Source organism: Rhincodon typus, chromosome 2 (genome assembly GCF_021869965.1).
Source record: "Rhincodon typus isolate 14 chromosome 2, sRhiTyp1.1, whole genome shotgun sequence".
Lineage (NCBI taxonomy): Eukaryota > Metazoa > Chordata > Chondrichthyes > Orectolobiformes > Rhincodontidae > Rhincodon > Rhincodon typus.
In genome coordinates this window covers 2,556,802-2,572,960 of record NC_063333.1, presented here as the reverse complement: position 1 = coordinate 2,572,960, position 16,159 = coordinate 2,556,802, and the positions used below count along the sequence as shown (strand labels likewise).

Below are 16,159 nucleotides of genomic sequence, written 5' to 3'. Positions count from 1 at the left end.
CCCCCCCAGCAAACACTACAGACCGGTTATTTGGTCATTGTCATGTTGATGTTTGTGGGATCTTGCTGTGCATGGGCCAGCTGCTGCTTCCCCTCCATTACGCTTGAGAAAAATGTTTCATTGGCTGCGAGGCCACTTTGGGATGGACCTGAGGTTGTGAAAGAGCTATAAAAATGCAGGCTGTTTGTCAGGATGGTACTTCAAGGTGATTTGTGATGGCACGGCCCAGCTGACCTCTGACCCACTGTTTGACTTCTGCAGTTACTGAACCACCGTGTGACCTCTGACCTGGTCCTGACTGATACCCTGCTCAGCAGTTTGCTGCCCTGCCTCGTGGATACGTCCAGCGTTGTCCGAATGTTAACCATCAGAGGTCTGGGGAATGCTGCTGATGGAGTTCCCCATAAGGTCAGGACTGTACCCACTGTGGATTTGAAACCCCCACTATTCCCTACAGTGAGAGGCGGGCGGGGGGTACTGCTGAAGGAGGTCGGGGTTGGCTTGGGGAGGGAAGGATAGCCACCTGGCTGTGGGGCAGACCAGGGAAAGTGTGCAGGCAGGGGAGTAGGTTGGGTAGAGGGTATGGGGAGGGATGTTGGTTCAGGGCTGAGTCTTTGGAACTCCATATCACAGAGAGCACTGGGGGCAGAGTCCTTGTGTATATTTAAGGCTGAGAGGGAGAGAGAGAGATTCTTGATGAGTCGGGAATTGAGGGGAAAGGGCAGGAAAGTGGGCGTGAGGAATATCAGATCATGATCCTGTTGAATGGTAGACCCGGCTGGAGGGGCCGAATGGCCTACTCCTACTTCTGTTCCTATTCCTTCTAGGTTCTGACCGGGATGCAAGCCCAGGGAGGGAGGGGACACTGGTAGTTTTGATTTGAATTATTGTAGTCACGTGTACCAAAGTACAGGCCGGTCATAGGGAGCTTAGACAGAGAGAGGCATACAAGGTTACACTGTGGAAAGTGCACAAAGCAAGGTCAACATTGTATGAAGTCAGAGAGTCTGTTCATCAGCCTAATAACGGTCGGGAAGAAGCTGTTCTTGACCGGAATGGATGGTGGGTGAGGGGAGGCTGTTACCCAGACTCTGGGCTGGTGCAGAATCTGATGTTATTCTCTGTCCCGCAGATCCACAAATATTCGACCAAGCTGTTGTCGGCTATGATTGCTGGCATGGACGAGAAGGATGATCCTGACGATCTGATCACGCTGGAGGCAATGTCCGGCCTCTCCAAGGTCCTGAAGCAACTCGATGAGATCAACGTGCAGCCCATCCTGATCAACATCGCCCTCCGCATCCGCCCCTTCTTCGAGAAGGTGGGGGGGTGTAGCACAGGATAGCATTGGAGGGGGGAGTGGGTAGCGGGCGTGGGGGGTGGGTGGGGGAAGCCATGTGGTAGCAAAGGTTTGGGAACTGAAATGTCTGTGTCAGGTATAAGTCTGGAAAAGAGCCCAGTTACCGCCACCACCCCCCCCACCCCCACCAAGAGGTTTAAACAGAGCTTAGCTAAGCCCAGTTACAGTGGATAACATTCCTGGATTAAAACTCCAATATTCCAGCAATCTTTTCCATTTGTTTTATATGTTCGTGAATTTCAGTGACATCTATGAATGAAAATTTCTAAATGTACTTTCTCCTGCAGCATGTGTGGAGAAACTGTCTGCTTACTCATTAGGGCAGATTCCTGTGGGAAAAGGCAGTGGAGGGCGGTTTGACTGGGTCAAGTACAGACCCAACAGGGTCTTGTCTCCTGGTCTGTTCCCCTCCCGAAGACAAATGACTCACGGTGTCCCTCGCATGTTACTGGAAGAGGTCCCAGGCTGGCTGAATGTTGCTGCACAGCCATGACGGGGGGTGACCGTTTGGGGCAGCAGATTGTGTTCTCTTTTCTCTTCAGCTGCCCCAGGGAGGAGTTTGGGATTCCCACCCCCAGTCACCCTGAGCTCCTGGAGGTTTCACAGAGTTGATGTTTTCCCTACAGGATAAGGACGCTGTGAGAGCTGCCGCTTTCACGGTTTTCGGGAACCTGTCGCGGTTTGGAGATGGCCAATCGAAAGCTGACTTTGTGGAACAAATTCATTCGAGTTTGGTCAGCCTATTGCTGCATCTGAACGACAGCAGTGAGGAGGTGGTGAAGGTACTGTGTCTCAGGGGGCAAGCTGGGCAAAGGCCCAGGGGGTTTGAGGGGACAGGAATTCCCGGGGGGGGGGGGGGGTCACACCCAAACTATTCACCTTCAGTCTGGGTCGGTTTCCCCAATGGTCTCCTGGGGTTGTGTCAGAGCTGAGCGCAACCTGGGTTACTCTGGATGTGATAGACTGAGTTCACAGCAATGAGAATGTGCTGGGTGGTACTTTGTGAGGGAATGTGTTAGATTGGAGCAGCAAAGGCAGACAGCACTCTGTAACATTGAAGCTGGACAGTGTAGAGGGAGCTTTACTCTGTATCTAACGCTGTGCTGTCCCTGTCCTGGGAGTGTTCAGGGATAGTGTAGGGAGAGCTTACTTTATATCTAATGCTGCGTTGTCCTTCTGCTGGGAGTGCTTGATGGGGACAGTATGGGGGTCGCTTGACTTAGTATCTAACCTTGTGCTGTCCCTGTCCTGGGAGTGTTCGGGGACAGTGTAGAGAAAGCAATGGGGAACCTGTGGATGTGGTGTATCTGGATTTCCAGAAGGCATTTGACAAGGTGCCACACCAAAGGCTGCTACACAAGATAAAGTTGCACGGTATTACAGGTAATGTATTGGCATGGATAGAGGATTGGTTGACCAGTAGAAAGCAAAGAGTAGGGGTAAATGGGTGTCTTTCTGGTTGGCAGTCAGTAGCTAGTGGTGTGCCTCAGGGATCAGTGTTGGGACCTCAATTGTTTACAATTTACATAGATGATTTGGAGTTGGGGACTAAGTGTGGTATGTCAAAATTTGCAGATGACACTAAGGTGAGTGGTACAGCAAAGTGTGCAGAAGACACTGAAAGTCTGCAGAGGGATATAGATAGTCTAAGTGAGTGGGCAAAGGTCTGGCAGATGGAGTACAATGTTGATAAGTTTTAGGTCATCTATTTTGGTAGGAATAACAGCAAAATGGACTATGTTTTAAACGGTAAAAAATTGCAGCACGCTGCTGTGCAAAGGAACTTGGGTGTCCTTGTGCATGAATCGCTGAAAGTGGATTGCAGGTGCAGCAGGTGATTAAAAAGACAAATGGAATTTTGTCTGCCATTGCTAGAGGGATGGAGTTTAAAAGAGGGAGGCTATGCTGCAGCTGTATAGGGTCCTGGTGAGGCCACACCTGGAGTACTGTGTGCAGTTTTGGTATCCTTACTTGAGAAGAGATATACTAGCACTGGAGGGGGTGCAGAGGAGATTCACTCGGTTGATTCCAGAGTTGAGAGGGTTGGATTATGAGGAGAGACTGAGTAGACTGGGCTTATACTCATTGGAATTCAGAAGAATGAGGGGAGATCTTATAGAAACATATAAGATTATGAAGGGAATAGATAAAGTGGAGGCAGGGAGGTTGTCTCACTAGCAGGTGAAACTAGGACTAGAGGGCATCGCCTCAAAATAAAGGGAAGCAGATGTAGGACTGAGGTCAGGAGGAACTTCTTCACCCAAAGGGTTGTGAATCTGTGGAATTCCCTGCCAAGTTAAGTGGTTGAAGCTACCTCACTGAATGTTTTTAAGGCAAGGCTAGATACATTTTTGAACAGTAAAGGAATTAAGGGTTATGGTGAGTGGGTGGGTAAGTGGAGCTGAGTCTCAAAGATCAGCCATGATCTTATTAAATGGCGGGGCAGGCTCGAGGGGCCAGATGGCCTACTCCTGCTCCTAGTTCTTATGTTCTAAGCTTTACTCTATCTAACAGTATGCTGGAAGTGTTTAATGGGCAACAGGGTAGAAGGAGCTTTACCCCATGCAGTATGGTTACTTTATGCATACAAATAATTTTAAGACGTGAGGACATTTTGTTGGTAATTGTAAGCAGGTTGTTTCTCTCTCTATCTCTCTGTAGGCCTGTAAATTTACCTTGCGTTCAGTAGGCCCTTTAATGGGCTCGGAAAGTGTCAGTGCAATGTTACAGAAACACCTGCTGGAGGAAGCAAACCTACACTACGGAGAGTTCATCAACGACCTGGCGAAACTCATTGTGAGTGTTCCATTCAGATACAAGCATTACTTGGCAAGCGGCAGGGGAGCAGGAGGAGGCTGTTCTACTACTAAATCCTATACCACCATTCATAATTGCAGTTAACTAAACTCCCAACTCTGCCTTTCCTCATATATCCTGTAATACCTTACACTGGCAACGATCTATAAACCTTAGATTTAAAAATGAACAGTCCAGCATCAGGTAGTCTTCTGGTTGTACAGAACTTGAGTATTGCTGAAAAAAAAGACATTTTGATGAAGCTTTTACCTTGTAATCATCAGCACATCGAACAGTACAACACAAGAACAGGCCCTTCAGCCCACCACGATGCTGTTGTAAACTAATCTCATCTGCCTGCACATGGTCCCTATCCCTCCTTTCCCTGCCTGTTCACGTTTGTGTTTACCACCTCCCCTGTTAGCATGTTCCAGGCATCTACCATCCTCTTTTTTTTAAAAAAAAAACTTGCTTCACACATGTCCTTTAAAATTTCTCCCCCTCCCCTTAATAAACCTGTGACCCTCATAATTTTAGATACTTCTGTTAGGTCACCCCTCAGCCTCTGACACTGTAGCAAAAACAGTCCGTCCAACCTCTCCATTTGGCAAATACACCCCGATCCAATCAGCATCCTGGTAAACCTCTTCTGCACCTTCTTGAAAGCCTCCACATCCTTCCAATAGTGCACACTGCTCCAAATGTGGCCTAACTATATAGTTTTATACAGCTGCAATATGACTTGCCAACTTTTATATTCAGTGCCCTGACCAATGAACTTAAGTATGCTGCCTGCCTTCTTTACCACCTTATGCACTTGTGCTGCCACTTTCAGGGAGCTATGGCCTTGCACCTGAAGATCTATATATATATATATATACACCTATATATCAATGCTCCTCAGGATCCTCCCATTTACTGTATACTTTCATCTTGCATTTGACCTCCTAAAATGCATCACCTCTCACATTTCCAGATTAAACTCTACCTGCCATTTCCCCGGCCCAACTTTCCAAGTGATCTATATCCTGCTGTATCCTTTGCTATCATCCTCAATCCACAATGCCACCAATTTTTGTGTCATCTGCAGACTTACTAATTAGACCACCAATGTTTTCATCCAAAACATTTATATAAAATACAAACAACACAGATCCCAGATCTGGTCCTTGAACACAAGTAAAGCCTTTGACAAGGTTCTGCATGGTAGACTAATTAGTAAAGTTAGGTCACATGGGATTCAGGGTGAGCGTGCCAATTGGATACACAATTGGCTTAACGACGGGAGGCAGAGAGTAATGGTGGAGGGTTGCTTTTCGGATTGGAGCCCTGTCACCAGCAGTATTCCGCAGGAATCGGCTTTTGATCCTCTTGTTTGTCATTTATACAAATAATCTGGATGAGAATATTGAAGACATGGTTAGTAATTGGTGGCATAGTGGACAGCGAAGATGATTTTCTAAGATTACAAAGGGATCTTGATCAAATGGGTCAATGAGCTGAAAAATGGCAGATGGAGTTCAATCTGGATAAATGCGAGGTATTGCATTTTGGTACAACAAACAAGGGCAGGGATTATACAATTCATGGTAGGACCTTGGGTAGTGTTGTAGAACAGAGGGACCTAGGGGTGCAGGTGCATAATTCTTTTAAGTTTGCATCACATATAGACAAGGTGGTTTAAAAAGGCATAAGCACGCTTGCCTTCATTGCTCAGTCTTTTGAGTATAGGAGTTGGGAAGTCGTGTTGAGGTTATGCAGGACATTGTGAGGCTTCTTCTGGAATTCTGTGTCCAGTTCTGGCCGCTCAGTTATAGGAAGGTTATTGTTAAGCTGGACAGGGTTCAGAAGAGATTTACCAGGATGTTGCCGGGTATTGAAGCTTTGAGTTATAAGGAAAGGCCGGATAGGTCGGACATTTTTCACTGGAGCATGGGAGGTAGAGAGGTGACCTTTATAGAATAATGAGAGGTATAGATAGAGTCAATGGTAGTTGTCTTTTCCCTAGGAATTAGTGATTTTAAGACTGGGGACACATTTTTAAGGTGAGAGGAAAGTGATTTAAAAAGAAATGAGGGGCAAATTTTTTATACAGGGTGGTTCGTGTGTGGAATGAACTTCCTGAGGAAATGGTCATGTTTAGAAGACATTTGGATAGGTAGGTACCTCAATAGGAAAGGTTTGGAGGGAATATGGGCCCAGGAGCAGGCAGGTAGGACTAGCTTACTTTGGGATTATGTTTGGCATGGACTTGTTGGACTGAAGGGTCTGTTTCCGTGCTGTAATACACTATAACACCACTGGTCACAGATCTCCAGTCAGAAAAACACCCCTCCACAGCTACCTTCTGTCTTCTCTGGCCAAGTCAATTTTGTATCCAATTTGGCAACTCACCATGGATTTCATGTGATTTTATCTCAGGACCAGCCTATCATGAGGGACCTTGTCAAATGTTTTAGTAAAGTCCATTTGGATAACACCTACTGCCTTACCAGTCGTTGTCATCATCACTTTCTCAAAACCTCAATCAAGTTTGAGAGACAAGACCTCCCTGTGTAACGCCATGCTGATGATCACTAATAAGTTCATTCTTCAAATGCAAGTAAATCCTGTCCTTTATAATCATCCCCAATAATTTCCAAACCACTGATGCAAGGCTCACTGACCTATTGCTTCCTGGAAATCTCCGACGTTCACAACAATACCAGTTCAAGGGCACAATCAATGTTTGGTTATATTACGTGAGAGGACAGTGCTGATTGGTTGGCGTGTAGATTACAGTTCAGCTGTAACTCAGTCCTGTGTATGTTATTTTATCTAATAAATCCTCACCCTGAACCCTTTGATTAGATTCCAGTCTGTAACTTGTTCCTGAATATCTGTTCTATTGATAAACCAAATCTCTACTCTCTGAACTCCTCAATTAGACTCCAGCCTGTTATACACTCCCATGTTATTTTAAATGTAAACAGCATCACCTCACCATCCCCCTGCCCCCCAAATCCTTCAATCAATTCCTGGTGCCAAGAACCATGCACAGGGGATCTTATAGCCATTGCTGTTTGTTTCACTTGCAAACCAATCAATATTTTCCTCTCATGTAGTATAAATATTGGTGTTCTCCATGAAGTGATATTCTTGCAAAATGTCCTGGCCTAGCATCAAATGAGCCATTTGCCTTAACCTGGCCAAACCCTGGGAGGCCTACGTTCAGATGCAAACCTTTACTGCATTTCCTCAGTGATCCTCGTGAATTGGAGCCTAGATTGATTTCTTGTTTGAACACAGGTCAGTGGTGAGTTAGCCAGGTGTTATCAGGCTAACATTAGCGATGTTAGTTAGATAGTGGATGAGAACATGATCTCTCTTGTTTTTGCTCCTCCTCCAGATCAGTGATTTCCCGGAGAAGGTTAACTTCTACATAATGGGCAATGTCTCCTTCTTCAAGAGCACGTGGCCTGAGATTCGGGGAAATGCTGTCATGTTCACAGGTAAACCAGATCTTCCAAGCAGAAAGGGCTGGGACAGGATACAGGGCACAAGTGAAACAAAGCAGTGGCTGTAAAGCCCCTTGTGTATGGTTATAAGCACCAGGGTCTAATTAAGGGGTTTGGCTGGTTTATATATAGGATAACAGATACCCGGGAGTGAGTTATATACTGGAAACTAATCATGGGCTTTGGGGGTTTATATGCAGAATTATGGATACTTGGAAATGAGTTACAAGCTGGAATCTAATCGAGGGGCTCAGGGTGGCTTATATCATTAAATAACAGATACCTGGGAGTGGGTTACAGACAGGAAGCAATTGAGGAGTTCTGGTTTGAGGCAGGAGTGGGGGGTATTATATATGAATTAACAATTACGCAGAATGAGTTACAGACCAGAATCTGTTCAGGGGCTTTATATGTAGAGTAACAGCAGGGTTCCAGGGTGGAATCTAATTGAGAGTTTGGGGAGAGGGGCAATAATATGTAGACGGCGCATGTGAGAGTGCATAGATTAATTGTTGCTGATTAGGCAGTATATTTCATTTGAGGTTAAAGAATTCTGTTGAATGGAGGGTTTAACGTTTGTTTTTTCTCAGGGTTTCTCCTGGGCAATCTGTCACAGGAAGAGCTTCAGTCCATTTCTCTTGAGCATGTGTGCACAGGTGAGTGAACATTGCTGGTAACTCCCTCCCTCCCTGTGGTTTGTTGTATATGTACACTACATCATTCTAGCACTGCACCTTAAGCTGACATGTAGGGCTGTCCCTTGTGTACCCCCCTGAGTGGGTATTTAAGGGTGTTTTGCGTGGGTGTTTATATGGTGTAAGGGAGATGTCCCAGTTAGTGTAAAGTTGCTGTAACACTTGAGGCATTAAGTGAAAGCAGCTGTTCGGTTGGGAGCAGAGACTGTGAAAGCGAGACCTGGTCTCGGGCAGGAAAGGAACCCAGTACCTCTGCTGATGGAGTCGATCCTGCGATGAAGCTGCCTCAGCTTACTGCAGTCAATGAACTAATTGAAAGGAGTCCAAAGGAAGTCGAGGGAGGGGAGAATGTTGAGCTGATTTACAATGCAGTCGGGATCTGAGAGCTGTGGTCGGGACGAGTTCAGAGACCAGGTTTGTGCGATAAATCAAAGTTCATACAGAGGCTCTCCCAGGAGCAGGATTTAAAGTTTTCTCAAATTCATAATAAAAACAAACTACTGAAAAAATAACATTATTGTACGCTGGCTGCTTTCAAACTGTTAACTCTTCCTGTTTCAAAATTCACATCCGCTCCCAGTTTCTTTTTTGCACACCCTCTTCTCAGTCTCCCTGCCCACCCGGGTAATCTACTTTCCGTACCCAGATCAGCGTGTACCCCCAGCCCTGACAGCACTCTTCGCGTCCCCCCCCCCACCCGTTTCAGTACCCTCTCACTCCCCCGCCTTCCTGCCCCTGTATATCACTGTGTTACTATCCCCACACTACCCTCCTGTTGGCTCTGAGTTGAGGGCTGTTGCTGCGGCCGCCCCTGTCTGGTAGTTTGTGCACAGCCGGGGCTGAGAAGTTCCAGAGTTGGCAGGCCTACCCTACACACGCATCAAAACAAACAACACACTTGCTTTTGTCTCTCTCTCTCTCTCTCTCTCTATCTCTCTCTTTCGTGTCACCTCCTGCCTCCCCCTCCCCAAAAACATGTTAAATTCACATGTTGTGCAAACAAGCAGTGATTTAGTGGTAGTATCTCTGGGCTAGTAATCCAGGAACCCAGCCTAATGGTCTGGGCCAATAGTTTAAATCCCATTGTGACTGCTGGTGGAATTTCGTTAATTACTGGATGTGGATTGTAAAGCTCAGGTCAGTGATGTTGATTGTGACAACTATCAGGACCATTGAGTGTAAAACGTGACTTACTTTGAGGAAGGAGATCTGCCATCATTACCTGATCCGGTCTGCATATGACTACAGACCCACTGGAATGTGTTTGAAACATAAAAAATAGGAGCAGGAGTAGGCCATTCTCTGGAGTATGACGATGCAGAGGGTGTGCTAGTGATATAAAACCCGACTTGGAGTATTGAGATCAGACCTGGACACCACACCTTAGGAAGGATATAGTGGCCTTAGAGGGAGTACAAGAATGATACCTGGACTTCAAAGGTTGTTATGAGGAGAGCTTATACAAATTAGGCCTGTTTTCTCTAGAATTTAGAAAGTTAAGGGCTGATCTGATTGAAGTCTTTAAGACATTAACAGGAAAAGATAGGGATTTAGAACTGGTAGATATAGTCTATAATCCTGGCCAGAATGTTCAGGAGTGATTGTAGGAAGCGCTTCTACGCACAGAGTGGTCGATGTTTGTAACTCTCTTCCACAAACTAGATCAACTAATTTTAAATCTTAAATTAAAATTTTTGTTAAGCAAAGATATTAAGAGATATGGTATATGACGTTAGATCGCAGATAGCCATGATCTCATTGAAAAGCAGAACAGGCTTTTGAGGGGATGAATGGCCTACTCCTATTCCTATGTTCCTTTCTGGCAGTCTGAGCCTGCTCTACCATTCATTAGGATCATAACTGATCATTCAACTCAATACCTGCTTCTGCTTTTCACTCATATACTTTGACCCCTTTAGCCCCAACTGCTATATGCAATTCTTCCTTGAAATCACTGTTTTAGCTTTTCTGGCTTTCTGCGGGAGTGAATTCCTCAGACTCACCACTGTGGATGAAGAAACTTCTCATCTCTGTCCTAAATGATCTACCCTGCATTCTTACACTGTGACCCTTGGTTCTGGGCTCCCCTGTTATCAGAAACATCCTTCCTTCATTTACCCTGTTTAGCCCTGTTAGAATTTTAGTCGGAGATTTCGTAGGTTTCTTAGATCCCTAATTCTTCTGAACTCCAGCAAATATAATCCTAACTAATTCAATCCCTCCTGTATGTCAGACCCGCTATCTCCAGAATCAATCTGGTAAATCTTTGTTGTATTCCCTCCATAGCAGAACACGCTTCCTCACACAAGACCAAAATGGCACACAACATTCTAGGTGTGATCTCACCAAGGCCTTACTGCAGCAAGACATCCGTTGTATTCGAAACCTCTCATTATAAAGGCCAACGTACCATTTACCTTCTTCACTGCCCACTGCACCTGCATGTTTACCTTCAGCGACTGGTGCACAAGGACACCCAGGTCTCGCTGCACATTCCCCTCTCTCAATTTATAGCCATATAATTCTCTTAAATGCTCTCTAGAATTGCCCTAGCAAGAAGTTTAGTTCAAGGGCAATTAATTCTGGCCTTGTTGGCAACACCTACAACCCATGGAAAACAAAAGTGAGATTATTGGTTCATTTAATAATCTGATGAAATCTGCCATTTGAGTCACCATGTGGTTCTTGTATTGAATACTGACGTGGGGGGATGGGATGGGAAGGGACCAAGGTAGCTGAGTTCTCCCTGAAGGAAGAGTCTTGATCCTGGTGGTCTGCACGATTGACTGTTTTGAAGAAATGCTCTAATTAGACTTTTCTCTTTCCCAGCGATCATTCTGCTCCTGCGTGATGGTGTTCCCAGTGTCCGGATCAAGGCAGCTGAGGCTCTGAGTCTTCTCCACGAATTGTGATGGTCAATAGGATGTGGGACGAGGCTTCTTTCTCTCCTTTCCTGCACTCGGAGACTGGTTTCCCTTGGATTCATGTTTACAGGAAGGGGCTGGGGGTGCACAATGACCAATCAGTGGCTGCAACCAAAGACTGTAGTGTGTTTGTGAATGGCTCCAAATGTTACAATGTTCAACCCCCCTCCCACCCGATACAGCCCTGGCTATGAGAAGGTTCACAAGGTACATGCTTCTGGGGGTGTTCACCACCTCTTCATCACTTGCTCTTTCACACCTTTGTCTGTATCCCCATTTCCCTTCCAAAAACCCAAATTCATTCCAATTCTATTTAATTCAGTCTCTACCACCAGTTCCAGAATTGTCAGGGTATTGACACAATTACCTTTTTAGTTAGGGTTTTTTTTTCCCCCCACATGTTGATCCCATTCTGTTGCTGGGGTGGTCCCCATGAGATGTCTCATTTATTGGAGTTACTCCTTATGCTTCCTTGTTTGGGGTGTTTTGTTTCTTTCCCTGAAATAGACCGAGCCTGATGCAGCCATGGTTCTGCTGAAGAAGCCATCGCAGTGGCTAAGGGCCTACACCTTGTGCAGAAAAACTCAGGCAGTGGCCGGACCAATGAATGTGAGCAGCATTGGCATCCACTCCTTTACCCACATGTTCTTTTCTAGCATGGACCAGTGGATGTGGCTGATTCACAGTGAACGACTGGATTTTTTTTTTTCCACTTCCTTCATTTAAAGTTGCGAGTTTCTAAAAACAGTGATCCCAAAATATGGTTTCATGGATGAATTGTGCCTTCCAACTGTGTCACATTTTGGCAACAGCAATCCCAGCTTCTCCAACAGGCCATGTGTGATATCTCTCCAATCCAGAAGTGATTGTGCAATTTTCATCTCTTTACTAGCCCCTTGACTCTCCAGGTTCTCTTTTTGAGAGAGTCCAGAACAAGACAGGTTTCCAGTTAGATTGAGTAACTGTCATGAGCACACTAGTAGTTGCTGCTCATTTATAAATGAGTTTTCTGGCCTTAAGTTTGAGCTGTTTAATTCTGATTCACATTGTTCTCCATCACTTGGGCACAAAATGCTAATTTTTCTGTCAAAAAACATGCCTCTCTACAGCAAAAGCAAGTTAAGATTCAGTGAATTCAAATACAGATCTGTGTAGCTGCTAAATGACCTGTACCTAAGATCTGGGGATAGAGTGGAATCTAATTGCTACATGAAGGTGGGCAGTAAAAACTGTAGGCTCCTAGACTAAATAACCATTAACCTGGCAATGGCTACCTTCAGTAGAAGGTCCAATCTGTGAATGTTTGAAGCTGCTGCCACTTCGATGGATTGGAAGTCACCTGGGATAGACTGCCACATGGTTGAATGTCAGCCTCTCATTCTGCCTCAGAGGGTCTTTGGTTGAACTTCTGCCCTTTTCTTTTCTTGCCCTCTAACAGTCCCCAATAAGGACTGATGACTAGGTTGTAATTCTCATGCAGGGTTCTACAGCTGCCTCTTGCTGTGGTAACTTGTTTGAGAAGGAAGAAGGCAGTGTTCTGTGTTGTCCCTATGGTTTTAGGCTTTCTGTTAATATTTGTTATCCAGAAACTGAATTTTGATCCCAGGAGCACACTGACCTGGATCTTAACTTTTCACTGCCAGTGCATCAGTTTCAACATGGCATAGGACCTGCAAGAAACTGGGAATTGGCACAAAAGCTTGTTGTCACCGAAACAGAGTTGGTGGCCAATGCTGGTGTAGATATGCACACAGTGACCCTAAAGCTCAGGTACAGCAGTGATGCTGGCTGCCTGCTGGATTGGAGATTCCAGGAACTAATTCTAATAGTTCAGCGAGGCTTACACCCACCAACCCCCCTTCATATCACTTAAAGATGTTACAAATACCCAGCCTCCATTTGTTGCATGTTAGATCATCAGAAAGAAAATTAAAGTGTTAAAAAGTGATATGTGAAGGCAGTTTGTTCCCTGATTCACAAGGGAAGTGGTTTACAGAACTCCACACCTAGCAATGGTTAGATTCTTAATTGCCTGGCACTGTTTTTAAATGTGTAAATGAATCAAGTCTAATAAAATGGTAGAGATGTCTTTAATAATAAAACTGCTGAATGTAATATCAATGTAAATCAGTGGAAATATGGTACATATTATACAAAGATCTAAAAATGTATATCTGATTTAAAAACATTCCTTTCTGGCTCCATTTTATTTCTCCAACAAATCTCCTGTTTCAATTCCGGTTGTTGCCAGACTTTTTAAAAAAGGATGAGACACTTGCTGAGGGTACAGAGCTCATTTACAGAATGGTAAAGAGGGTTGAGAGACTCTAGTTACGTGAAGAAACAGGAATTGCTCTTAGAAAAGAAAAGGCAGATTTAAGTGTTCAACTCCTTCATTAAACATTCAGCATTTTGATCTAGAGTGGGGATAATTATTCAACTTGTATGGAAGTGGATGATATGAAAGGGAAACGCAGACGTTGGCTAGGGAGGAAATGGAATGGGTTTCTGTGATCATATAATGAGGCAGACAAGGCATATGCCTCTGCTTCCATGGCTTGTCTTCCTAGAACAGCTAGCTAGCAATTGGTCACCACAGACTAGTGGTCAACCATGCTTACAGTGGTGGTCTACTAGTCTGCTACACTGTTACTACCTGCCACTAGGGCCTGATGAAAAGATTTGCAGCCTGACCATGAAGTCCCCAGTGGAATTTAAAGCTAGAGACACTAGCTCAGTGTTGCCAACAGCTCTCCCATATTAAGAAGTGGAATATCCATCCTTGGAAGTCGATAAATTTCAATAAGTTTCCACTTTCAGAATGAAGGGAAAATGATGCTATTAATAATAAGAGGTAATACAGGACAAGGATACAACTAGATGTCAGGGGTTCTAAGATGAGGTGGATTTGTTTTGTTCCTATTTTGAGCCAAACACACTGGAAACTTGTGTGATCTCAGTGGCTGCTCTGGTACTTTGGGAAGAAACCCTTTAAACAGAAATACTGGCCCTGCATGCCCCTAACCTGAGAGATGGCCGGCCATAGTGTAAATCCCATTGAAATACTAAGTGAATCTGCATGGGGAAGTATATGGAGGTAACAATGGGAGAGCAAAGGGTCTCATTTGTGATTAGTTCAATGCATGGGAAGGGTAGTGTGCATCACATGGTCAACTGCTGCTTAGTGGGAAAAGTTTGGGCCAATTTCTCAAAGGCTGGCAGGAGACACTGACTATCACCATCCCATCCACTGCTTGATGTAGTGGGATGAAGGGAAGAGTGATAAATTTTTAAAAAAATGTTATTGAGAGGAACGGCGGATGTGTAACAAAGTCTGGTTGAGTCAGTACAAGCAGCTAGACATTACGTGAACAGGCGGATGGTGGAGTCCGCTCCCGATGAGAAGAGCCAGGGCTGGGTTGGGTGGAAAGTCACATCCAAAACCCCCAGGTCTCGTGTGATTTCGTGGCCTCTCAGCAACTTCACAGGAACAATCAATGGATTCTGGAGTAGGTCACTGAAAACATAAAAAATGTCTTCATTGGCATAAACTGTTTAAATTCTCTCCCCTCCTGGTACTAATTCATACCCTGTGTAGTTTTGCAGGAAACAGTGGCTCTTCAGTAACTTGTCCAACATCACCCTTCCCATTGCATTGGCTAACAGGCCCATGTCCCCAACAACCCACAGCTCAGACCAGAGCACAGTTAGGAACAGGAACCCTGAATGAATGTCTCTCTGATAGTACTTTTACATCTTCAGTGCAGTAGAGATCAGCCAATTGAACACTGACTGTGCAGTGAACAAAGGGAGAACCTCTATCAACTTGCTCAAATAGCTGTGTCTACTGGGGGGTGCTATGTTACCCTGGGTTGCCAGCAAGTCAGAGGGTAGGATGCAACACAAAGCTCAGGGAGGGTCAAAACCATTAAAAAAAAATTAACATGGCATTTGAACAAAGAGGGAAACATACATCGAATCACACAGCTATTTGGCATGTTTTGCTGGTTTAGATCTTTGGGTGAATTATTTAAATCAGTCTCAGTCTCCTACTCTTTTCCAATAACCATTACATTTCCTGTTGAAGTAACTATCCAAATGCCTTTGGAATGGTTTCGGGCACTGCAGTCCTCACATTTGTAACTGAAAGTGAGGAAATGTTTCACTAAGTTACTTTTGGTTCTTGTATCAATCATCCACAAAACTGAGTCCTCTAACAGCTGGTCCGTCACTAGTTTCTTGATTTATTCAATCTAAATCTTTCATGACCTTGAACAACTCCATCAAATCTCTTCTTGGCTTTTTCACTCAAGGAAAGCAGCATTTTCTTTCCTTTATTGATCGTTTGGATGTGAACAAGAACAATTTGTTGTTCATCTCTAATTGCCCTTGAATTGAGTGTCTTCCTCAGCCTTTTCAGAGGGTGGCCAAGAGTCAACCACATTAGTGAACCAAATGTGTCAAGGGAGGCAGTCAAACAGAAAAAAAAAACAAAGGAATAGACAAACCTGTAAACCATTCCATGGCAGACAATGACAGTGCCGTCATCAGATGCGGAGGCGAATAGTGGGTAATGTTTATGGAATGCTACTCCCCGCAGAGCTTTCTTGTGATGCCTGTGAACAGAGTAAATATGTACTGCTAAATCAAACATGGTGGCGTACAGTCTCAACACTCAGCGAGGGATTAACATGCTATATATTGACCAGGTGATAGATCCAGAATTACTCCAGCACAGTCATTCAGCCCATCATTACCAAATGCCAATCTCCTGCCTTTTCCCTGAACCTTTGAACACTATTACTATGCGAATAATCATTCAACAGAAAACAAATTGTGCTGCTAGGTCTCTATCCCTCAAAATAGTGGAGGAATTGCTGATCATCT

The 16,159-nt window shown here is 44.7% G+C and overlaps 2 protein-coding genes across 3 annotated transcripts in view; one reads left to right on the top strand and one right to left on the bottom strand.

The window, feature by feature from the left end:
* mroh1 (maestro heat-like repeat family member 1) overlaps nucleotides 1-13,460 on the top strand; it is a 69,322-nt gene extending 55,862 nt beyond the window's left edge. The window contains exons 33-39 of the mRNA XM_048617580.1: nucleotides 262-408; nucleotides 1,133-1,321; nucleotides 1,987-2,142; nucleotides 4,022-4,156; nucleotides 7,545-7,647; nucleotides 8,244-8,309; nucleotides 11,178-13,460. Of these exons, the coding sequence (XP_048473537.1) occupies nucleotides 262-408; nucleotides 1,133-1,321; nucleotides 1,987-2,142; nucleotides 4,022-4,156; nucleotides 7,545-7,647; nucleotides 8,244-8,309; nucleotides 11,178-11,260 (879 nt within the window). The 3' untranslated portion in view covers nucleotides 11,261-13,460. The remainder of the gene's footprint in view (nucleotides 1-261; nucleotides 409-1,132; nucleotides 1,322-1,986; nucleotides 2,143-4,021; nucleotides 4,157-7,544; nucleotides 7,648-8,243; nucleotides 8,310-11,177) is intronic.
* bop1 (BOP1 ribosomal biogenesis factor) overlaps nucleotides 13,344-16,159 on the bottom strand; it is a 148,138-nt gene continuing 145,322 nt past the window's right edge. For both annotated transcript variants that reach the window (XM_048617188.1, XM_048617192.1), the window contains 2 exons: nucleotides 15,781-15,888; nucleotides 13,344-14,789 (listed from right to left, as the gene is read on the bottom strand). In XM_048617188.1, the coding sequence (XP_048473145.1) occupies nucleotides 14,636-14,789; nucleotides 15,781-15,888 (262 nt within the window). In that variant the 3' untranslated portion in view covers nucleotides 13,344-14,635. The remainder of the gene's footprint in view (nucleotides 14,790-15,780; nucleotides 15,889-16,159) is intronic.